Raw genomic sequence first — 26,192 nt, forward strand, 5'->3', positions numbered from 1 at the left:
ATGTACTGATATACTGATTGCCCAAAGTATTAAGTGACTAAAGATAGATGGAAAGCCATGCTCATTGCAGACTACCACTGTGTAAAATTTAAATTTTTTTTTAATGGCTCAAATTTGTAGATTTCTCTTTAGGAGATGCAGCCTATGATCTGAATGCATTACTGCACTTAATTTCTGAGGGCTTGTCACAGTGACAGAATCACCATCATTCAGTGAACTTTCAAACAGGAGCTAGACTAAAAATTTAAAATTTATATGCATACATGCCATACAGTAGCTGCCCACTCTCTCTCCTCTATCTATAGGGTTTGTATTCCAAGCCTTCCAGCAGATTCCTAATAGTGTGAGTAATCCCAGACCTTGTTTTGTTTTTTTTTGGTTTTTCTTTTTTTTTTCTTTTTTTTTTTTTTTTTTTTTGGTTTTTCAAGACAGAATTTCTCTGTGTAGCTTTGCGCCTTTCCTGGAACTCACTCTGTAGCCCAGGTTGGCCTCGAACTCACAGAGATCCGCTGCCTCTGCCTCCCGAGTGCTGGGATTAAAGGCGTGCGCCACCACCGCCCAGCTAATCCCAGACCTTGTATGTATAGTTCGTTTCTATACATACATACCTGTGCTATCATTCAGTGTATAAATTAGGTACATCAATAATAGAACAATTATGGCAGTATACACTATGTGAATGTGGTGTCTCTCGGAACATCTTTCTGTTCTGTTCTCATCATGGTTGTGGTGGCATGAGATTATAGAATGCCTATGTGATGATCAGCAGTGAAGCCCAATAGCTTCCTAGTGCACTACATCACTATCAGTCAGCACATGACACTCTTCACTGACACTAACTCCTTCAATCTTAACTAAAGACAGGTGCTGAAGTTATCACTTAAGTGTAAGGTATACTAGCAAAGTCAGCACAATTTGTTCTTACCCTGGACCTCAGGAACTCAGCAGATGACTTTTTACTTTGCCCACCCACCCCTTAAATCGAAGGCTTTCAATGCTTTATTTAAAGAAAGCGTTTTACACTCTTGCTGTTGTTATATTCCCATTGCTAGCATCACTACTCTACACTTTGAAGACATTGTTACATAAAATAAGCATTGAGTCAGTAGCCACACTGTAACAGTAGTGACTAAGGTAGCAACTCCTGATGCACAGGCAGGTAGCATACACAGTTTGGAAGTGCAGACAAGGGATCATGTACGTCTTCTCTAATGGGACAGAGAGCAGATTTCATCTTACTACTCAGAGCTGTGCAGTTGGAAACTTAGGAACTGTTTATTTGGGGAATTTTCCACTTGACTATTCAGCTCACAGCTGTGGGTAATGAAACCACAAAAGTGAAGCCACTGGCAAGAGGGGACTAGTGTATTTTACAAGGGCAGCAACTTTGGGGAAGGTGTCTTAGTCTCTTTTCTGTACTGTAACAGAATAATCACTGGCTAGCTAATTCTTAAAAGAAGTTTTGGCTCGTTCTTCTAGGGGCTTAGAAGTCTAAGATCTTGGTACCAGGGTGTGCTTAGTGTCTTCTAAGGATTTTCTTGCCTCTACAGCATGTAGAAGACAACACATAAGAGTAGATACGTGCTGGCTTTGCTCTCTCTTTTCTCTTCCCTATGAAACTGGCATTGCCATCATGGGACTCCATCTTCTTACTGGCCACATCTAATGCTCATCACTATCCAGAAGTAGGACAGTAGATATGAGTATAATGGTAATGTTTGCAACATAGGACTGTGGTGGTCTGTGGTAGGGATAGTTGAGTAGAGCAGGTATGGGTAGTGTGTGTTCCTTTCTGAAATTTAGGCTGCATGTTTTTGTGATTTTAAGAATTATGTTCACAGGTATACACAGTTCATTCATGTATCTGTGGCTGGAAGTTTATTATATTTATTAAGTTTATTATATTTAAAAAGTATTCTGACACCATCATGTGAAAATCTGTGTTTTATCTACACTGCCGGCCTTGCATTGTCTTTTGGATATGGCTAGTAGAAACTGTATCTGACCTGTTCCTTACTTGAAGAAGAGAGCATGAGAGTGGGTGTGGCTCCTGTTTTGGTTAACAGGAATTATGGAGGTGCAGAGGGAAAGTGCTTGTCACTTGAGCAATGACTTTGACTGAGGTGTGATTCTCACTGGAGATGGCTTAGACTGCAGCATGCTCCCAATTGGGCTGAGTGCCTCTAATTGAAACATGAAACTGATGTGTTTCAGATTTGGGAATTGTTTAAGTTTTATAATATTTGCATAAACTTTACCAGTAGAGCACCCCTGATCTAAAAATTCAAAATCTGAAATGCATCAAATGGCTCAATATTTTTAATTCAGAACATTCTAGAAATTTTCCTTACTTTTTAAACATCATTTGAGCAAGTCTTACAATGTCTTCATCTGGGGCAGCCTCAAGCCAAAGAGGCCTTTATGAGAGAAATAGCTAAGAATGTCACCATAGAGAGACATGGAAACATGCTGCAAGCCACAGAAATATGAAGCAGGAATTCAGCTGACTATGGCAAAGCTAATACCTGGAAGAGCAGGGCTCTCCAGCAGATAAAGCCAAGCCTCAAGCAGTCTTGGTGATACTGGCTTTTGAATGTATTAGCTGTGTCCTACAGTGCATTTCTTGTGTGCTGTTGTAGCTTTCCCACTTGATTCTTTTCCCAAGAACTTCTAACAGTGTGGTTGATCATTCTTTGGGCACAGTTTCCCCTACACAATTGGAGTATTTGGATAACATCCCTCCAACTGTGTGATAGTGGTCACACAGTCAAGACCCCTAATGTCAGGCCTTTCTGTAATTATCGGCATTAGCAACATCCGGCCAGGGCCATCTCCAGACAAAAGTATTTTATCTGAGATACTTCCCAGACTTTCGAAGAACAGACTGCAGCTAGATAAGCATCCAGACTATCTGTTAGTTCCTGAAGGAAGATAAAACTTCACAGTGAGACAACCACCCAGGCCGGAAAGATGTGCTAATTAAGCTTAACCTTCCTTCTTCCAAGTGCCAGCTTTAGTTCTAGATCTCCCTTTAAGAATTAACTCAGGGGCCAGGCGGTGGTGGCGCACACCTTTAATCCCAGCACTCGGGAGGCAGAGGCAGGCGGATATCTGTGAGTTCGAGGCCAGCCTGGGCTACAGAGGGAGTTCCAGGAAAGGTGCAAAGCTACACAGAAACCGTGTCTCAAAAAAACAAACAAACAAACAAAAAGAATTAACTCAGAACAAAAGGGCTTTTTACATACCAGGTACATCTAGCCCTGATATAGGTTGCCTAGTTACCAAGTACACTTCCCCTGCCCTACCAGAAAACAGCACAGTTTGGACAGATTTCGGTGCCAAAAGGAAAAAAAGGCAGTTTTATTTCCACTCGTGACTTAGTGACTTATAGGTTCTTAACGTTTTAACGAACCACTTCTAAGAATATAGTTCGAGTACATAAATTCTCTTTCTTAGATCCATTAATCGAATTTAGCTCTTGGTTGATTCATTTACCATTAGTCACTTCGCTTTTGGGTTGATAATGATAGCTGACAATTACTGCTCTTTGTATGGATCTTATCACCCCCTCCTTTTGACCCTGAAAGAATTCAAGCCTGGTGACCTTGCCTTGGCCAGAGTATTGCTGATTGCATGGGTGTATAACTGAAAACCTCTGATGCTTGGGAGAATTAAGATGAGGAAGAATTAAGATGGGAAGCACTAGATGGGGAAGCACTAGATGAGAAGAACTAAGATGGGAGAATTAAGATAGAACTTAGAACAGCAGAAAAATGTAGAGAGAATCAGGCAAGAAAGGAGCTAAGTGTAAGAGCAGAAAAGAAGCTGTGTAGAGAGAGAACTGACTCAGAAGAGTAAAGTGAATGGACTGAAGAGTTTTGTGTGCATGGATTCATTTGATATCATCTAAGATTAGATTCTTAGCTGCTTGTAGATTCTTCCATGGACCCTGGGAAAAGGCTATTAAGGGGCTGGACCCCAATAGTCTTTTTTTTCCCCCCCTGGAGCTGAGGACCGAACCCAAGGCCTTGCGCTTGCTAGGCAAGCGCTCTGCCATTAAGCTAAATCCCCAACCCCCCTATAGTCTTTATTAGAAACACTTTACCCCTGCCCAGAGTTTACTGCATAAATTTAGTACCTAGTTGCAGATGGTTCAAGTAAGCTTTCTAGTATTAAAATTTGGGTCATCAATAGAAAATTAGGCAAAGAATATTGCTCAAAGTAAACATGTCAAGAGCAATGAAAAATTACCAAAGTACCATAAAAACCAACATTACAGCAGTCTAGAAATCATTTAATATAAAAGCAAATAGCCCAATAGAATATCAAAGGGCAGTTATTTTAATGCAGTTTAATAATTTGCCTTCACTTTTTTATACTAAATCAACAGAATTTCTATGTTGAATAATACTAGCTAGTAAGGCATTCTATACTACATATACCTTAGGAAATTACTTCAAAAAGTTGTATTGTAGGCTGGAAAGATGACTGAGCAATTAAGAATTAATTGATCTTGCAGAGGACCCAAGTTTGATTATCAGCATCCACATCACATGGCTCACAACCTCCTGTAACTCCAACTGCAGGGGATCTGACTCCCTCTCCTGGCTTCTGTGGGCATTTTCATGTACATGTACATATCTGCACACAGACATATATACATAACAAAAAATAAATCTTGTGGACTAGAGAAATGGCTCAGCAGTTAAGAACACTGACTGTTCTTCTAGAGGACCTAGGCTTGATTCCCAGCTCCCAAATGGCAGCATAGAAACCATCTGTAACTCAAGCTCTAAGGGAGCCAGCACCTTCTTCTGGCCTCCCCAGTCACCAGGCATGCATGCAGTACACAGACATAGATGTAGACAAAATTCCCATATGCATAAAATAATAAAAAGTTAATAAAAATAAGTATAAGCTAAAGTAAAATGTCAGCATTAGAAGAATATGGTTAGATTAATAGTTAAGTTAAAACATATTGTACTTAAGACATATTTCATCCTGTCTTTCCCCCCCCCTTTTGTTATACATAGACTCTTCTCATGCAGTATGATCTGAATATAGTTTTTCCTCCTGCTCCTCCCAGTTCCTCCCCACCTCCTCTCCCATCCGGATCCACTCCCTTTTTGTCTCGCATTAGAAAAGAACAGGCTTCTAACAAGATAACAATGAAAAACAACAAAATAAAATATAGTAAGATAAAACAAAAACCATCATATCCAAGTTAGTAAGACAAGCCAACAAAAAAATAAGAGTCCAAGAGAAGGCACAAGAATCAGAGACCTACTTGTTCACACTTTCAGGAGTCCCATAAAAGTACTAACTGAAGCTCTAGTATATATGCAGAAGACCTGGTGCGGACCTCTATAGGCCTTCTGAAGGCTGTTTCAGTCTGTGAGTTCATATGAGCTTGCTCTGTTGTTTTAGAGAGCCTTGTTCTCCTGGTGTCCTCTGTATGCCCCTCTGTCTCCCCGACTCCTCCCTCCTCTTCTGAGGGATTCCCTGCTCTGAGGGAAGGGATTTGATGGAGACATCTTGTTTAGAGCTGTGTGTTCCAAAGTATCTCTCTGAGTAATGTCTAGCTGTGAGTCTCAGTATTTGTTCCCATCTGCTGCGGGAGGAAGCCTCTCATGATGGCTCAACAAGGCACCGATCATTCGTTAGGAGTACTCAGCCCGTGTGTTTCTCTCTACTTTCACCCTGTGTTCTTGTATGGACTAACCACCCATTCCCTAGCAGGGCCCAAACTTCACCTTCCTCTGCCCAAAATCCATCTTCCTGTGGCTTCACCACCCCCGACCCAGTTCTAGGCAACCCTAAGACCTGCTTATTTTTCTCATACCTCCTGCTTAGAACTGTGAGTTTTAGACTTCTCAAGCCATCCTTTGGACTTAGGGTTTTGTGTCTTTTACTTGGTTGGGTGTTTTGTTTTGTTTTATTTGCTTTCTACAAAAGTATCTGTCATCTTTACAGAATTAAGATCATAGAGACATGCCCTTTGTTAAAAATGTGAATTAGTATTTAAGAGCTCTAGTTCTATTTTAGAAGCTAGCCACTAGGTGTCCCTCTTGTAAAGACATAACAAACATTTTGCAAATTTAAAAATACTATTCTTTAGCTACAATTATAGCTTTCTAATTGTATCATGTAACATGCCCATCTACTTGGTTGTTAACATAATAGCACTTGTTTCCTTAAACAGTGTGGCAACGTATTTCTTTAAACACAGTTTTTTTTTTAACATGGTGTCTGTGTAAGTATAATATATAAGTATTTGTACTTTTCTGCAACTTGGCTTTAGAAAGGACCAAGGAAAAATGGAATGATGAGTCTAACAGTTGTCGTGGAGGACACATAGATTTTGCAATGAGATTTGGGGGGTTATGTAATAGATGCTTGGTGTAAACTTGTAGCTGGCTGAAACGCTGAACTCTGCCATTTCTTTTCCGTGTAGCTTTTAGATGTTGATGGAGGAGTTTCAGAGTAACTGAAGATCTTCCAAACGCACTCTAAAAAAACAGAAGCCTAATTGTTCCCCATTCCTGCCTTTCCTGACCATGGCCATGCCAACAGAAGCAAGGGAGCTCTATGACACTGCTTCATTCGGTGTGCCTCCCTGTAGTGTTGCTTACACTGTCTGTGGAAATGGGAAGCCTAACAGTTTGACCACCTTCGTTGTCCACAGATTGATCTAGTTAGGGAAGTCTTTCCAGGCACTAGGCCTTCACTGTATGCCTCTAGACTGTGTCCCTACCCATGTCCTTGACCACAGCATTTAGAGCCATATCTCCATGTGTGTGTTCTCCTGTCTTGCCTCCTTCAGGGTCTATACTGATGCCAGATATGTCTGTTTACAGCATGCTTTTACCACGATGGCCACCTGCTCAGAATAGTAAAGCTTCTTTCCCACCGTGTCAGTGGCCATTGGCAGAATTGCCAGTAGTTTAAATGTGTCGTCTCATTTCCTAGCATCGTGTCTGAAACTCTGAAATGTTTTGCCCTTTCCATGGCCAGAAGTTAACATCTGCTTCTCAATCACTCTGCATCCTGAACTGCTACCTTTTAGGGAGGGGAAAGGCCATTTTAGGTACTTCCATGAAGCAAGCTCGTGTGAGCTGCCTTCTGTTCTCTTCGTCAAGCCCAAGGATCTGAGCTTTGAAACTGGCTCACAGTTACTTCTGAAAGGCTCTCTGAATTGAACCACTCAAAAACACTGCACACAGCCCCGTCACTGTTACAGATCCTCTCTACCCCCAAGGCAACAGGCATAGGGAAGTAACTTGCCAAGGCAACTCCCTTCACGTAACATCAGGTTTTACCATGCTGAGCATGAACCAATGAGCGTATGACCTATGTTGTAATCCTCTTTATCAAGCAAACGCACAAGGCAGGGTGCTCATCCTGCTGACTCCTAGGATGTCCTCCTCTTCTGTATTGCCTCGCCGTCTGTGGGAGTGCACACTGCAGCTCATCTTCTCCATCGTGTCTCTTTTGCCTGAGTTCCTTTAGTACATATTTTCTCCACAGTTAATAGGAAACAGATGCCAGCATTTAATCCTGGTATTCATTTTTTTGGTATGCATATAGCTGCTCTTCATCCATTATAGTGTTTTCATGAGGGGTTCCCTGGTTATTTTGTGTGTGTGTGTGTGTAGAGCCCTTTGATACTTCGTAGAAAACCTTGTATTCCTGAACCTTAGTGGCTCTGAACTGGCCAGCCATTCCCAAACGTCACTCTTCCTTCTACCACAGAGCTGGTTAAGAACTGCCATAAGTGGTTAAAAATGTTCTTTTTCTTTTCTGCCTTCACGAGCTTCGTGCATTTTCTTATACCGTCTACTAGCTCCCACAGCACCTAGCTAACCTGCTTCCTGTTAGCATGTAGTAGAGTACTTTATGGGCAAAAAATATATATAAATGGTCCTTTCAAAAGTATTTTCATAATGATGTGAGACATAAAACTGTGGTTTTTATTCTCAAATTCTAGTTATTTTAATCCAGACTAAGTAACTAAGCAGGCCTTTTGTATTCATCCTTCCAGAAATACTTAATCATGGTACTAATCCCAATAAAATAAATTATTTTTATGAGGAAGGGTTGCATTTATTTTTGAGAGACTAAGTTTTCATCATGAAAAATACTTTAAAGGTCAGGTGGTTGTGAGTGAAGGATTGTGTAGCTATTTTGTGCATTTGTCCTTCAAGGGTTTCCAAATTTGGTAGATTTTCTTTCAGTTTTCAATTAAAATAAGATTTTATTGCTGACAGTGGAACAAAATGCTTTTATTCCTAAAATTCCATCAGGTATTACTTGATGCTGAATGTCCTAATAGTTGACAATGTGGATCTCTCTTTTCTGTTGCTTATAAATGAAAAGTGAAATGTGCTGTCTTAGGTTTTTTTTACCTGACACGAACCTAGACACGCCTGGAAAGAGAAGCCTCAGTTGAGGAATTGCCTCCATCAGGTTAGCTGGTGAGCATGTTTGGGCCATTTTCTTGATGGTGAATTGATGTAGGAGGGCTCAGCCCCATTATGGGATGTACTATCCCTGCTTATGGCAGTACAGGCTGTATAAGAAGGGTAGCTGAGCAAGCCAGTAAGCAGTGTTCTCCCATGCTCTGTACTTTAGTTCCTGCATTCAGGCTCTTGCCTTGAGTTCCTGCCCTGGCTTCCCTCCATGATGGACTGTGACCTGTAAGACAGATAAATGCTTTTCTTCCTTCAACTGGTTTAGCCTTTAGTCCCGGCACTAGGGGTCAGAGGCAGGCAGATTCTGCAAGTTCAAGGCCAGCTTAGTCTACAAATTGAGTTCCAGGACAGCCAAGGCTACACAGTGAGACCCTATCTTAAAACCACCACACACACACCACACGCACACGCGCACACACACAGAGAGAGAGAGAGAGAGAGAGAGAGAGAGCGCATCCAAACAAGGGGCCAGGGAAATGGCTCAGTGAGGAAAGGGGCTTGCTGCCAATCCTTATGACCTGAGTTTAATACCCAGGGCCAACATAGTGGAAGGAGGAAACCAACTCCTACAAGTTGTTCTCTGAATTCCATTTATATGCCCTGGCCGATACTCACAAAATAGATAAATAAATCAAAGAAAAGGGCAGATAGTTAGGTCTCAGTTGATGAGTCTTCCCTTTAGTCTGTCTCTCACTCTCTAAAAGCCTTGTGAAGCAGTAACCCCACCAGAGAGTAGTCGGGGTGTATAGTCTCCCCACTAGATACTGTACACTGCATTCAGAGTGTGTTTGCTTATGGGACTCATGGTGGATAGTTTCAGTTACACATTGTCAGCATTTCTGTGCTAAGGTTCATAATTGAGATCATTGAATTGAATATATAATTATAAAGATAACATTTGACTGTCTTTAAGTTCTTAACATACTATTTGCCCTTTTAATAATATTGTGATAGAAATATCATCATTTTCAGTTTACTGTGAAAAGTCTGAAGCTAGAAACATGTAGTTTCCTGCTCAAGATAACATTAGGTATAAATTGTTAAGAGTAGAATTCAGACAGAAGGTCCATTTAACTTCACCCCATCCTGTGAGCAACATGTGTGTTGCATACTCTTACTGTATAAAATATAAATAAAGAATAGAATGCTTCCATAAGAAAATTATGGGATGGAACTAACAACAAAACCAAAAAATAACAGGAATTAACAGTCATTGGTCATTAATATCTCTTAATATCAATGGACTCAATTCACCTATAAAAAGATACAGGCTAACAAAATGGATACGAAAACAGGATCTATCCTTCTGCTGCATACAAGAAACACACCTTAACTTCACAGACAGACATTACTTCAGAGTAAAGGGTTGGGAAAAGATTTTCCAATCAAATGGAGCTAAGAAACAAGTTGGTGTAACTATCCTAATATCTAACAAAATAGACTTCAGACTAAAATCCGTCAAAGAGATGGAGAAGGACATTTCATATTCATCACAGGAAAAATCCATCAGGATGAAGCCTCAATTCTAAACATTTATGTTCCAAATACAAGAGCACCCACATTTGTAAAAGAAACATTTCTAAAGCTTAAATCACACATCAACCCCCACACACTAATAGTGGGAGACTTCAACACCCCACTCTCACCAATGGACAGGTCTGCCAGACAGAAACTTAACAAAGAAGGGAGCTATCAGATGTTATGACTCAAATGGACATAACAGACATTTACAGAACATTTCACCCAAACACAAGAGAATATACCTCTTCTTAGCACCTCATGGAACCTTCTCCAAAATTGACCACATACTCAGTCACAAAGCAAATCTCAACATATAACAACAAAAAAAAAAAAAAAAAAAAAAAACTGGAATAACCCCCTGTATCCTATCGGATCACCATGGCTTAATGTTCGAATTCAACAACACAAGTTACAGAAAACCTACAAACTTATGGAAACTAAACAACACTCAATTGAATCACCCCTGGGTCAAGGAAGAAATAGAGAGAGAAATTAAAGACTCCATAGAATTCAATGAAAATGAATGCACAATATACCAAAACTTAAGGACACTATGAAAGTAGTGCTAAGAGGAAAGTTCATAGCACTAAGTGTCCACATAAAGACTTTGGAGAAATCTCACACTAGCGACTTAACAGCACACCTGAAAGCTCTCGAACAAAAAGAAGCAAAGTCACCCAGGAGGAATAGACAACAGGAAATAAACTCAGGGCTGAAATCAATAAAATAGAAACAAAGAGAACAATACAAAGAATTAATGAAACAAAGAGTTCTTTGAAGAAACCAACAAGATAGACAAACCCTTATCCAAAATAACCAAAAGGCAGAGAGAGAACATCCAAATTAACAAAATCAGAAATGAAAAGGGGAGACATAACAACCGACACTGAGGAAATCCAGACAATAATTAGGTCATACTTCAAAAACCTATACTCCACAAAATTCAAAAATCTAAAAGAAATGAACAGCATTCTGGATAGGTACCACATACCAAAATTAAATCAAGACCAGATAAACAATTTAAATAGACCTATAACCCCTAAGGAAATAGAAGCAGTCATTAAAAGTCTCCCAACCAAAAAAAGCCCAGGGCCAGATAGTTTCAGTGCAGAATTCTACCATAATTTCAAAGAAGAGATAATACCAATACTCCTCAAATTGTTCCACACAATAGAAACAGAAGGAACATTGCCAAACTCTTTTTACAAGACTACACTTACCCTAATACCCAAACCACACAATGATGCAACAAAGAAGGAGAATTACAGACCAATCTCCCTCATGAACATTGATGTAAAAATACTCAGTAAAATACTGGCAAACCAAATCCAAGAACACATCAAAAAAAAAAAAAAAAAAAAAAACATCCACCATGTCAAGTATGTTTCATCCTAGAGATGCAGGGATGGTTCAATGTACCAAAATCTGTCAATGTAATCCACCATATAAACAAACTGAAAGAAAAAAAATCACATGATTATCTCATTTTATGCTGAAAAAGCCTTTGACAAAAATCTTAACACCCAACATCCCTGATCTTAGAGAGATCAGGAATACAAGGAACATACCTACAAACATAATAAAAGCAATATACAGCAAGCCTACAGCCAACATCAAATTAAATGGAGAGAAACTCAAAGCGATTCCACTAAAATCAGGAACAAAACAAGGCTGTCCATTCTCTTCATATCTATTCAATATAGTACACAAAATTCTAGCTAGAGCAATAAGACAACAAAAGTAGATCAAGGAGATACAAATTGAAAAGGAAGAAGTCAAACTTTCACTATTTGCCGATGATATGATAGTATACATAAGTGACCCCAGGGAACTCCTACAGCTGATAAACACCTTCAGTAATGTGGCAGAATACAAGATTAACTCAAAAAAAATCAGTGAGCCCTCCTATATACAAATGACAAATGGGCTGAGAAAGAAATCAGAGAAACAACATCCTTTACAATAATCACAAATAATATAAACTATTGTGGGGTAGTTGGGGCTGACCTCATCCTGCTTCTGCCTCCCAAATTCAGGGCTTATAAGCATGTGCTACCATTCCTGAGTATTTGTGACATATTTCTCAGCAAAATACCTTTAAGGTTATCAGAGTAATTATATGATCTGGTTCTCATTGGGGTCTGTGTGTTATGAGTGTAAAGGCCAGAGGTCAGTGTTCTTAGTCACGCGGATCTTTCACTCAATGTGGAAGTCACTGACTGAGCTAGGCTGGCTGGCCAGTGAGCCCCGGGGATCTAAACTCAGATGCTCATGCTTGCCAGCAAGCCCTTTCCCAACTGAGCCATCCCAGAGCAATAGTTTCTAAGGAGACATGTTACATGTTCAAGGGAATATTTCTAATAAAGAAGTATTTTAGTTTAGAAAAAATGTGAGGATGACTCCTTATATTTGTCTCACAATTATCTGGTACTTCTCATAAAAATTATCTTTGGTTTTATTAGTAGTGGAAAATAACAATTTATATGTGAAAGATTGATTTAATGCAGACCTATTCTTAAATGAGAATTAAAGCTTTCTCTGTCATAACTCTCAGACTTGGAAGTACATCATTCAGTGTGCGTACTTTCCTACCTCACTGCATAGTTCTGCCTGTCCCTTAGGGCTAGTTAACTTTCATTATGTAAATCTGTTTTGTTAGGATGGAGGTGTTTCCGGCTCACCCCATTCTAACATGTGACACAGTGGACAGTTATGCATATCTTATTACTTGCCCAGTTATTTCTTCAGTATAAATTCCCAGGAATGAAACTGATGGGCAGAAGTCTGTACTGTTTTAAGTGATAAGTTTTTATTTATAGCTTTTTATGAAATTGTACTGCCAGAGGCGTGTATTCATTTATGTTTTGGGCAGTAATGGGCAGTGTTTCTTTTTCTCCATTTCCTTGGTATTTCTAATATTCAAAGTATATCTGCAAATCTGATAACCAACACATTTATTTTCTGCGTGCATTTCTTTATTGAGTTTGAACAAGCCCTGTAGCATGAATAGTACCATTTAAAGGGAGCTGATGGATTTGCATATTCCTTAGGATTCTAATAGAGCTTCAGATAGTAAAATGGCATTTTTAAGTCATAAAGTCAAGACTAACTGAGTACATGAGCATAGAACCCCCTGCCAGTGTCTTCATCTACATGTTACTTTATTGAAACTGGGAAAGGATGATCCTTCAAAGTTCCAAGGAGGCGAAAGTTGATAAATATGTATAACTCCTGAATATAAATATCAAATTATGTGTGTGTGTGTGTGTGTGTGTGTGTGTGTGTGTGTTTTCCCTATGTCATACATGTGCCATCTGTTTCTCAATTTTTTATTAACCTCCCCCTTCCCAGGAACCTTTCAGACATTTTCCTCCTAACTGTATTCTGGGATGTTTTGATACATTGTATGTCTGTTTATATATTGCTCATTTGGAGGACATGAATTTATGCATTAAGATTTTGTTGACCATCCAAAAGACATTGGGTCAGTACTGCCTCAGTTGAGAATGCATGGTATCTGTGTGTGGTCGTGTGTGCACGTACACAAATATTTGTGGTAAGATCAGAAAACCTCAGCCATGCCCTTGCTAAACCTTTGATACCTTTGGTTTCATGGGACTCAGAGACTTTATCAGTTGTCCAGAAAGGGACAGTACTGTTAGTAATTAAGCCCACCATTTCATAATCTATTCAACTGTAAACAAGCGCCTTGGATTAAGTTCTGTAGAATATTCTCCGTGGTATTTTCATTCTTGAGAAGGTGGATATGGCAAGTGTGCAGTGTTCCTGTTGTTGCTGAAGATGTCTGGTTGTATTTGAGGAAAAGTATCTCTAATGAATTAGAATTGACTGATAGTAAATGTTTAACCCCTGCCCCAATATTCCCTCATAGTGGTTCTGCCTCCTGGGGATGCTGGGGAGCATTTTCAGTTCCAGTTGTCAGAACTGGAAACCTGAGTCCTTAGAACATCTGGTGGGTCAGTCAAGCTGGAACTCTGTTAAATATCCTAAAGTGGGTTTACGGGACAGAGAAGTAGCTGGTCCAAAATGTTGGCACTGCCAAGATTGAGAAGCCCTGAACAAGCCTAATGATGTGAGCACTTCTTAAGATCTTCCTTTAGAAGATACCTGGTAGCATTCTGGTTTTAGTATATGTACACATTTTTGAGTCATTTGTATATCGCCATATATAATTATGAAATTTAGAAAACAATTCTTTCGAGTCTCCAGAAGAGGTTTGATTGCCCATGTGCGTCTATTACCTAACAGTTATTACTTATCAGTTATGCCTGCATGGATTTCAGTCACACTAAAAGTCTTTAGAGAAGGAGCCATCGAGATGGCTCAGCAGGTAAAGGTGCGTGCTATTCCTATAATCGTTTACTTAAAGCTAGTAACTAACTGCTGCCTTTGCACAGATCTGTGTGAAACTTCTTTGTCTCTGAGATACTAGACATCGGACTTCAGCATTAGTTAACATGTGCTTTTTGATGTCCTATCCAAGAAAAAACCAAACTGAGCTTAACCCAATTTTTTTCTTGTATAGTAATAGCACTGTAAACACAAACATAATCTGCACATTTTTTTGTCTAGCTTTCCCAAAACCTGCATTAGTACTAAAGAAAACTGCTATATTCAAATGTGTGCTAACTTACTGTAACAGACAGGATTTTACTTGACTTACAGTAATTGCCTCCAGACCAAAAAAAAAAGAATCAAGAATTCTGACCAAATGTTATAAGTGCTTGGTGGAAGATGTCCTACTCAAGTTGTGTTTAAAAACAGAGACAGGCAGATCTCTGTGAGTTCGTGGCCAGCCTGGGCTACAGAGTGAGTTCCAGGAAAGGCGCAAAGCTACACAGAGAAACCCTGTCTCGAAAAACAAAATATATATATAAAATCTCCCCAGCTGGTGGTGGCACACGCCTTTAATTCTAGCACTCAGGAAACAGAGGCAGGGGGTCTACAAAGAGAGTTCTAGGACAGAACTTTAAATCTTTTCTCTGAAGTGATGGCTGTTACATAAAGAACCCTGTCTCAAAAAACCAAAAAAGAAAAAAAAAAAAAAAGTTATAGATTTGGGGGTCCTCTTACAGCGTAAATTTCAAAAAGATGCTGATCATTGCCTAGAAGAGATATAGCAAGTGGATGGTAAAAGTTTTCTTCTAAGACAAGGCAATACATGTAGGCCTGGTGTCACCCAGTAGGCAGGCTGACCTCTGAGTTCAAGAACAGACTGTCCTACATAGCAAGTGTTCGAGGCCAGCCCAGGCTGCATAGTGAGATCCTGAGATCCTGCTTCCAGAATAAAAGGAGATACGTGTAAAGCCATCACTTCAGAGAAAAGATTTAAATTTCTGTGATGGAGACTTCAGACAGTAGTTGGCTTTTTTAAAATTTAATTTTGTTTTGTACTTTTAGGTATGGTAAGTAGGGTATGTGATCATTTTTCTCAAAGCAAGCATTTAGTGAGTTACCGATTTAGGTCCTATATCAGACCAAAGTTCAGATGGGAAGCAAAAGCATTCGGTGTGATTTGCTTAGCAACCAGCTTGTTGTGTCCTGTTTGGCTACTGAATGCACGCAGTCATGCCTCACAAGTGCATGTGCAGCCAGCTGGACTCAACCGGACAATACTTCATTCACCTGCTTTCTAGACTAGTCAGGCGAGGACACCAGCTCACTGTGTTTAATCAGGAGGAAATGGATTTGTAAACTCCAAGTTTAAGCTCACCAATCTCAAAAGCCTCAGCTAGGCCAAATCACCTTCTAATTCAGGCAGACAGATGTCTCTGGGATTCAGAACTTTCCTCTTAACAACTCTTAGAAGTGTATTACTCTAGGAAGTTCCAAGATCTTAGAAAACAATAGTTTGAGTTCTGAGACCAACTTCAGAAAATCTTACTGTGAAAATTCAGGCCTGACTTGATTCTCTACCTTAATCTGCTCGTGATTGTTCTCTCCTAGGAAGCAGCAGTTTTGCTGGCATGTAAAGCTCCAGTTTCCTCAGAGTCAAGCTGAGTATGTGGAAAAAAGGTATGATACCTCTACCACCGCTGTCCATTACGAGTGCTTTACTTTAAGGCTCTGTAATTCAACAGGTAAGTGGTGAATGAATAAGCTAAGCTGTGCTTGTCACACAGTGCAGGATTCATCAGTAGTGACAGCAGCAAGTGACCTGAGACCTGCAGCTCCACATCAAATCAGCTGTGATGCTGAGGAAGAGAACAGGCCAAGGAGGAACAGTAGAACGTGGTTCTGTCTCAGAGTAGGAAACTCCCCGGGAACTAAGTAGTGTCTGTTTCAGGAACTTACACAAACAGTAGAACCGGGAGGGAGCTAAAGCAAACTGGGGTGCTAATTATTTGAGCAGAGAGCACAGGTTTAAGGAGGGGTGTGTTTTGATCAGGAGGTCTGAAAGCTGTTTCTCAGACTGAGTGGTTACACAGGACATGGATGACAACCCAGAATTCTACTACAGAAAAGTCCCTCAGAAGTTATTGTAGATACATGTATGAAACATATATGTGTACACATATATATAATACATCTAAATATACATGCATATCCTAATTTAATCTATAAGCTTGTTAAGGTTTTTGATTGAGACTATTTTCAGGTGTCACAGGTTTTATTAACGATGTGCTGTGTGGTTTCTAGCGTTAGGGAGATGTCTAAGTTGATGTCAGGTAGTGTCCTCAGCATCTGTCCACACTGTGCACTGCCTTTCTTTCAGATTGTCACGGGTTGTTGGGGAAGAATTTTGTTACCAGCATGAAGTCACGGCTGGCCTTACTTGACACGGAGGAGTGTGAGAACAGTAGTGCAGTGAGGCAAATTGTTCAGGGAAGTCAGAGGGTCTGTTTTGTTGTGTAGAAATGTGAAGCTGCATGCAGGTATGGGAAAGTTTGGAGACTTGCAATGCTTCCTTCCAGGGAAATTGGTATCCACTTTGAAGCCTGGTGTGTGGCTCCAGATGAGTGAACTGAACATGGCTGAATTGTAGCCTCCTGAAAGCTTTCTTCAGTTGTATTTCTATGAGCTTCGTGTATGTTTCAAAGTTTGAACATAGGTGTATGTTAAAAGCGGTTTCGTATTTTTATAAGTGATTGATAAGGAGCTTTTCTAAACTTTTAAAGACTTTATAAAGTGTTTCTTAAGAGCCTTTCTGTGCTTTTCTTCTACATAATTTTAGCATGAAAGAATGTTATATGCTGTATTTTGCCAAGAGTAAAATAAAGGGTCCTTGTTCAGTTTTTCCACCAAATTTAGCAATTTTAAGTTAACACTTAGTAGCAAATTATAAATAATAATTTTTGCTATTTTCCCTCTCTGTGGAAAGAGTGCCAGATGATAAAACTATTAACGAAATTCTGAAACCATACATCGATCCTGAAAAGTCTGATCCTGTGATTCGTCAAAGGTATGTTTCAAAACTCGTGTAGCTTTCTGACATGATTTAAAAGTGTTGACTTAAAGCATGTGTGTTTGTGCACTCATGTGCATACGCATGCTGCCAAACACAAGTGGAGTGAAAGCTTTGGGAGCGGCTCTCCTTCCACCACGGGGACCTCAGGGATTAGGCCTGACCCATCCCTCAGGGATCAGGCTTGACCACAGGCATCTTTACCTGCTGAGCCATGTCACTAGATGCAAAGGTGTAAAGTATTTTTACGTGTATTTATTACGGGAAGCTGTGACTGTATTTAAATGTGTTGTAGAGTGCAGTCATTGTAGCTAGCCCCATTTGCTACAGACACTCAAGCAGGCAGTAATGAAGATTAGTTAATTCATTTAACCATCGCAGCAGCGCTGTATAGGGAGACACTGATTCATACCCATTGTACAGGTGGAGAAACTGAGCCTTAAGTAGTTAACATAACTTCCTGTGACTAATAAGGAAGCTGAGGTCCAAATCCCTGCAGTACCATCAGACTGAAGTCTGTACTCTCACCCCTTCAAGTGGAACCATAAATTCTACAACTTAAAACTTTTCTAGTAACTGTTAAAGACGGAAATTATATTTCAACCAGGTACATCCTCCCAAAACTAAATAAGGTTACACTTTGCCTCCAGAAATACGGCATGGTCAAAGTGGCTAGCGTAGCTCAGCGGGGAGTTCTGCCCTGGATATGTGCATTGAAGTAGCTTTAATTAGATGAGAGCAAGCTGCTTCACTGCCATGCTTTAATTTTCCCATCGGTGGAATGAGAGTAATCCTAGATAGGAAGTCAGGACGCCTGGAAGAGAGAAGTATGGAGTCCAGAGGGGCTGCGTGTACACAGCAGTGCTTGGACAGGAAGCTGGTGGTGAGTTAGTTTCCAGTGCACCTGGGCAAGAGCCGTGGAGCTTTGTTCTCAGCAGTGGTCTGTTCCTGGGGTGGGTATGTTGGTTTGAAGTTCACACCTGGTGGATCCTAAGTGGCTGAGCTGCTTCAGTTGAAGAAGGCAGTGCCAGCCAGACGCAGGCAAGCCATGCATGAACCGAGCCCTGTCTTTGAGACAGCTCTGATAGTTAAAGCCTGATGGATGGATAATCTGGTTATCGTTTGCTCATGTACTTGACATTAATAAAAAGCATTACTAAATTGAAGACAATAAATTGGTAAGTAGCTAACTATTTGCTGACACAACTGTATTTTTTAGCACATGTACTGACAAAATGAGACTTTGAATTTATCTAATTAACCAGAGAGAGAGAAGGTAATTTTTTTTCACATCTTGCTTAGAAAATATCTTTACTTTTTTTCTCTGTTCTTAGATAGATGAATTATAAACATTATTAGCTATTCAAAAATTTTAGTCTTCATAAAGACTATCTTAAAGTAGATTTAATTTTGCTTCCTCTACTATGATGCAGATTGAAAGCCTATGTGCACTCAAAGACTGGGGTCCAGATTTTAATGAGGGTTGAAAATATGCAGCAGAATTTCATAAGGTAAGATTGCTTTCCTCTGTTTCTTTATGTATAATTAAGTAACTTGATTAGGTTAAGTCGCTAACTACTATACTAATTGTTTGGCTGTCAACAAAAATATAGACTTATAAAAATCACTTTCCAGTTAAAATACTAAAATAATCACTTTAATATAAATTTGGTAGCAATCACCTGTTAGAATAGAATATTTTAAAATATCCTCAGATGCTACTAAAAAGTTTCTAAATCCCACTTATTTCAAGAATATATGACTGAGTTCCAATGTTTATGTTTATAATTTGGAAATCAAGAGCTCACATAACAAGCTGGCTGCTGCATACCCCATCATGGAAAGAGCATCACATAGAAAGGCAGAGAGAGGTGTTCTGACAAACCCTGATCTCAGAACGGAGCGTTGATGACTAGATCACATCTGGAGATGAGTCTCTACCACTGAGCATTTGACAACTCCTTGTCCTAGACTGCTACTGTGGGGTGCTGTCTGTCCATCTTGATTCTCAAAATCCCTGACTGTCCTGGAGCTCTCTATGTAGACCAGTCTGTCCTCAAACTCACAGAGATCCACCTGCCTTTGCCTCCAGAGTGCTAGGACTAAAGGCATGCACCACCACACCCAGCAGAAATCCCTGCTCCTAAGCATAGCTAGGAAGTCAAGATGTGGCTCATTTGTACAGCACTTGCTTGGTGAGCCCTGGCTTTAATCTGTGCTGAAAGAAAAGATCAAGGGATCAAATATGTTACCTGATATCAGATAATTGCAAGTCACAGACATCAGTTACCATTTCAGGGGCTCTATGGATGGGTTGTTTATTTGCATCAATACACAAATTTGACAACCAGATTACTTTTACAAAATGAAATAATACTCATTTTAGTTAGTTTGGGTGTCAACTTGGCATAATCGCCCTCTACTTACCTATTCGGTTAGCCTGATAATTCAGTTTTTCCAGAGCTGGGGAAGGCAGCCTGTATCATTTTAATACAATCATGAAACAGAAGGAAATGATTTGTCTTCTGGGTTTGTTTGTTTATTGGTTGTTTGGTTTGTTTTCGTTAGTATATTTTTTCCATTTTCCTTCATTAACTGTGAGGTGAGGTTTATTCTACTTGGATTTAAGTCAAGGTAAATTAGGCTGTGGAGAGTGAAGAAAGGTGGTAAGTTGCTCATTAAACTAGTCAAATTTGACTGTTTGGCACAATATCTACTTCTAAAACTTAAGGAGCTCAAAGCCTATGAGATAAAAAGGGTAATTGTGGGCACAGGACCGCCTGCTGGACTCTGATATCTTTACCCCAGCGTGTGTATTAACAGTGAACAAGCAGAGAGACAGAGAGTGGCAGAGGTGCCGTGAGAGGCCACGGTGCCAGAGTGAGGAGCAGGCTGTGCGGTTGAACAGGGAACAGTCAGGACCTGGAAACCAGTTAGCTTGGGAAGATTTTAGATAGTCCATCACAGCAGGCTGAGCCTGCGGAGTTTACCAGGTATACCACATTTTCTGCAACTGTATTTTCACACAGAATGACTAGTTTTTATTAGTCACATGACTAAGATCCTTTAGCCGTGAAATTGCATTCCAGGAAGAGATAATCACATTGTCTTTCCACAGTGTGTAAGTTACAGAGGACTTACAGACCTGTTTATTTTACATTAAAACATTCTATATTAGACCTTATAGGCCAAATTTCTTGCCATTACAAATGTTATATTTATCATTCTCAATAAATACGTACTCAGATATTTTGACTTGGCAAAATACATCCAGTTTAGCATCATACTAAAGTGTCATGAGCCAGCCTGGTCTACAGAGTGAGTTCCAGGAAAGGCGCAAAACTACACAGAGAAACCCTGTCTCGAAGAAAAAAAAAAAAAGCAAAAAACTAAAGTGGCATGAATGTAAAAGATTGTCACTTGTTTGTTTTGATTTTTAGCATCCTGGAGATTATTTCCTTGATAAAAGGAGAAAATGTGTTCTGTATGAAAGTGCCACATGGCTGGCAGTTGCCTGTGTTAATATTTTTTAAATAACAGCTTCTTTTAACCAATAGTTTCTTTTAGGAAGTATGCTAAGTTAATGTTAGCCATCCTCTAGCAGGCTGCTCACCTTAGGGTACACATACTCAGGCATGTTGGTTTACATTTTTTTTCAAATAAAATAGGTCTTGGAACAATGTGAGGTTTTCAGAAGCTGTGTAAGATGTCAGCAGCTGTTATGTCTGTACAAGTGGCTCCTGGATCTGGATGTACTTACAGCCCTTCTCCCAAATACTCAGACCTCTTCTCCAGCTATCTTTACTAACTTACCTCATTAAATCTAAAGCTCAGTGTGTCTGCCCATCACCACACCACAGCCATGTCTTCCTGGTGTGCACTTTCAAGATGGGTTGATAGTATTCCTGGCATTTAGTACACAGTCAGCAGATTGTGGTACATGATCATCCTCTGTTACTGACATGGTCTTGTAAGCATAAAACCTTGAACACAAGCATCTTTGATGTCTCCTTTGCCATCCTTCTTTATACATTGTCCTCCATAGTGAGTCTAGCCAATGTCTTTTTGTTGTTGTTGTTCTTCAAGCTAGATTAGTACTTACCAGTGTCTTCTATGGCGCCCATTTTTTTCCTTATTCTTTCAGCTTCAAAAACTGTTTATACTTTTCATACATCTTTAGCATCCTTATAATCCTGTCATATATTTCATTGCAGTTAAACATTCTGTGTGATACTCAACTCATGTTTAAGATAACGACTGCTTTAGACACCTTCATCTTTATTTTTCCTACTACTCTGTCAGTGATTTTCCTAGAGTGGGGTGTAAATACTAATCTTGGGGATGGTAAGATGACTTAGTTAATAAAATAACTTGCCAGGTAAGCTTGAGAACCTGAATTCATTCCCCAGAACCCACATTAAACGGCTGGGTGGTGTAGTATGTATGCGTAATCCCAGTGCTGGGGAGGCAGAGACAGATGGGTCACAGAGGCTTGCTGGCTGATCAGCATAGCCTATTGGAGAGCTTCAAGCCAGTGAGAGATTCTGTCTCAATAACAATATGGACAGCACCTGTGGAACGGTGTCAACCAAGATGACCTCTGTCGTCTGTATACTTGTACGCATGCACAAACACACCAGAAATTTAAATAAATCTTACTATTTTTATTTCTGCCTTTAGCACATAAACAACTATAGACTATGTAGATGAACAGATATGACTGTCCCAGTAAAATACACAAAAACAGTGGGCTGCATTTGGCATGTTGTCGTAGATTGCTAACTCGTGCTCTAAAGGAATTTTTCTTTCGAGACAGAGTTTCTCTGTAGATTTGGAGCCTGTCTTGGAACTCACTCTGTAGACCAGGCTGGCCTCGAACTCACGGAGATCCACCTGTCTGCCTCCCAGTACTGGGATTAAAGGCATGGGCCACCACCACCCAGCATAAAGGAATTTTTAAAAATCCTTTGAGGTTTGTCTTAGGGTTTCTATTGCTCTGAAGAGACACCATGACTATAGCAACTCTTATAAAGGCAAACATTTAATTGGTGTAGCTTACAGTTCAGAGGTTCAGTCCGTTATCATCATGGTGGGTAACAAGGCCCCATGCAGGCAGACATGGTGCTGGAGAAGTAGATGAGAGTCCTACATCTTACAGGCAGTAGGAAGTGGTCTGTCTCACTGGGTGTAGCTTGAGCAAATGAGACCTCACAGCCCAATGCCATAGTAACACAACTTCCTCCAACAAGGCCACACCTAATAGTGCTTCTCCCCTTGGGGGCCATTTTTTTTTAAACTGCCTCCGTCTGAGTAGCTTGAATTGCTAGTCAGAATCAAAGCTTGTATTTTTTTCAAGGAGTTTGGTAAGTATGGCTCCAAAACACTTCACTAAAAAATGCATTCTCACTGCCCTGTTGTGCATCTCTTTCCATCTCCCTCTTCCTCAGTGAGCCCTGAGCCATGGGCCAAGGGAATGTGACACAGATTTAGGGCTAAGCAATCTGCATTCTTATTCTCTATGCCTTGACCATCAAGTTCTGGAGGATAACCAAGAACATTGGCAGTAGCCTGTAATGTTTGGGGATATGTAAGACTCCAGAGAGATGATCTATTCCTGGCACTGGACTTTTCATCTGTTAGCCTGTGTGAGAGTATTGTCACTCCCATTGTCTGGAAACTCCACTGAACTCTTTCAGTTGCACACAGGAACTCAACACAATTGTGAGAACGTGTACAAACCTGTGCAAGCCCAGGCCAGACACTAAGTGCCACCATGAACTGGGGAATTGAAGAGAGTCAGTCTGTAGGGTGTGACCCTGGTAAGTTGATCACACACCAGTTAGTGGGCTACGTGTCCCGGAGTATGTGGGCAGCACAGATTGGGTTTGGTGGGTTGTAGAAAACAGAAGACACAAGGTTGGATGGGTGGGGAAAAGGGTGGGTCTGGGGTGAGGTGTGGGGAAGGATGAATATGATCAAAATACATTGTACAAAATTCTTAAGTAACTAATAAAATGGGGAAAATAAATATAAGCCTTAAAACAATAAAATTTAGCCAGGCAGTGGTAGCACACACCTTTAATCCCAGCACTCAGGAGACAGAGGCAGGCAGATCTCTGTGAGTTCGAGATCCAGGACAGGCGCAAAGCTACACAGAGAAACCTGTCTTGAAAAACCAAAAAAATAAAAATAAAATACAATTTAAAAATCTACAAACTTTAAAATCTATTCCAGTATCTTATGGAATTCATTATTCTAGAATAAGCCATACTTTAAAAGACATTTAGCCACCAGATAACAATGGATTTATATTGTATTAAGCCTTAGTTTTTTGTTGTTGTTGTTATTGGTTTTTGTTTGTTTGTTTGTTTTTTCAAAAAGCCAGAGGTTCAATTTTGTACTTTTGGAATGAATTGGTTGCACTTTTAACCCAGAAACCTAGATTGAGAAATTTATACAACTCTACTAGGACATAGGTTATGTCCCCTACCTTTGGCAGATACCTATCAAAACTTACAGTTTTATAGCTGTGGATTGCCTCATTCAGTGACCTTATTTTGTAGTGGAAAAATACTGTGGACTTGAGTCAACTATTCAGTTTTCACATCTGGGAAAAGTTGAGCTTGGTTATTCTATATTTTAGGGAGTGGAAGGGTGGTGGTCTAGAGTGTCACTGCCTAGATGGGAAATAGCATGCTCATGGTCCTCTTTTTAAGTCTCCTCTTGAGTGTGAAGAATAGAAGCCTGCTGTCCTAATTTTTTGGGACAAACAGAGGAGGTTGAAGAAGTTGGGCACTTTCTTTGAAAGATGGCAACAGAGCCAAGGTCATGCTTGCGGATCGGGACCTTATTTAGCTTCAGCCCCTGGGACACCTGTTGAGCCTTCTGAGTGAGCCCTGCTGCCCTGCTGATGCTCCTGTGCAGCTGCTGGGAGCAGGGTCAGCTAGTCCAGGGGAGGTTGAGCAAGTCAAACAAGAAGAAATGTCTGAGGTGTCCCTGAGAGTAAGAGGAAAGACAAATGTAGGGATCATGAGTCTTCCAAACCTAAGTAGTTTAGCCTCTGGCAGCAGAGCCATGCTGATGGAAATAACAGAGTTGTAGAAATTTCAGAAAGATAAAAGTGTCTTTTGGGATTTGGTGACCCTAACAGCTTACAAAGACACTGGGTCTGAGTGTTTTAAGAGAGGCGAAACTGAACTTTTAAAACTTGCCTCAGGATGTTGGAAACAGAAGCGTTTGAAGTACTTTTAGATCCTTGAAAATAAACATGACAGTACAGTTGTGGTTTGGAGGCTGTGCTAAAAGTCATTCTTACATTAGGCAAAATGCACACCAAGACAAAAGTGTGCCTAATGCCTACAAGAGTGCCGCTCTTTCTTACTGAGGAAATCCAGGGACTTTGTCCTGTGATTGTGTTCTAGTGAAAAGTCCGTGACTTGAGTCTGAGCTAGTCGTCTGTTTTGTCACCAAGCACTCGTAACTTGTGTCACCCGCATTTCAAGCAGGAAACAGGATTAAAGAAGGGATGTAGGCTGGGGAGATGCTCCGTGGACAGAGGGCTTTACTGCACAGGCGTGAGGATCTGAGTGTGAACCCCCAGTATTCTGGGAGCTGAGCAGTGTCTGAGAGGCCAGTGCTCTCATCACTGAGGTGGGCAGCAGAGAAGGGAGGAGCCCTAGGTGCTCTGGGGCCAGCTAGTGTGTTGTGTGCCACAGCAAACAGCAGAGACCCCGTCTCTAACAGGGTGGGAGGTGACAACTAACCCCCAAGGCTATGTGCACACACATACATGCACAACACCCATATCATACACACACACCAAATCAATATAAATAAAGTAATTATATCATAGACCAGTGAGTGGCAGAGCAGGACTTTTAACCCCTTTTAGACTTATTGCTTCATTTAACTAAATTCCAAGTCCATAAAATGTTAACTCCTCATGTATTTGACCGCCTTTCCTTCCACACTCGGGGAGGCATTTCAAGACGGTTTCTCTGTGTAGCCCTGGCTGTCCTGGAACTTGCTCTGTAGACCAGGCTGGCTTCTTAACGCACAGAGATCTGCTTGTCTCTTCCTCCCAAGTGCTAGGATTAAAGGCGTGCACCACCACCGCCTGGCTTGACAGCCTTTCTTTATGAATGACTTCTGTGGTATTCCTTTAGTCATTGGTGCATACTAATGTCCTACTCAGAGTAATCACTAATAAAAGAATCTAAGGAATTCAAATTTTCAATTACAAGAGTCTACATTAAAGATGAACTATGTAGTCAGTAGTGGGAAAGCTTCGTCTAGACACTTACTGGCCCTTAATAGCAGTGTTTCTGTGTTAGGGGCCTGTGACCACTCAGCAGGCACTGACTGAAACCATGGAACTGGGCCAGCACCCCTTGTTCCTCTGTTCCATGACGAGAGGCTCATAGCTCACGGAAACAGCTCAAGGGGCCTCCACTGCCTCTGACTTCCACGAGCACCCACCTACACGAGGTGGGCACTCACACAGACAGACACACACGCACATAAATAAAAGCCTTTCAACACACCCAACTTTCGCTATGTTTGAGGGATAAAAAAAAAAAAAAAAAACTGTTTTAAAACAACTTCTTAATTGACCAGTCTCAAAAAACTTTGTGTCCTAAGTGTTCTGCATAGTGCCTGCTTGGCATGTGAAACAGGACTGGTTTCTCAAGGTAAACAAGGGAAACCCTAACGGATTCAAGTATGTGATTTGTTACATGCGTATAATTTTATGTATCTTAACATTCCTGCTGGAG

General features: G+C 40.4%; 1 protein-coding gene across 3 annotated transcripts in view; it reads left to right on the forward strand.

Annotated features, from left to right (window-relative positions):
* Positions 1–26,192, forward strand: part of Znhit6 (zinc finger HIT-type containing 6) — a 42,394-nt gene that overhangs the window by 10,925 nt on the left and 5,277 nt on the right. For all 3 annotated transcript variants that reach the window (XM_059266387.1, XM_059266385.1, XM_059266386.1), the window contains 3 exons: positions 15,960–16,028; positions 17,335–17,415; positions 18,852–18,929. In XM_059266387.1, coding sequence (XP_059122370.1) covers positions 15,960–16,028; positions 17,335–17,415; positions 18,852–18,929 — 228 coding nt within the window. The remainder of the gene's footprint in view (positions 1–15,959; positions 16,029–17,334; positions 17,416–18,851; positions 18,930–26,192) is intronic.

This window comes from Peromyscus eremicus, chromosome 6 (assembly GCF_949786415.1).
Source record: "Peromyscus eremicus chromosome 6, PerEre_H2_v1, whole genome shotgun sequence".
Lineage (NCBI taxonomy): Eukaryota > Metazoa > Chordata > Mammalia > Rodentia > Cricetidae > Peromyscus > Peromyscus eremicus.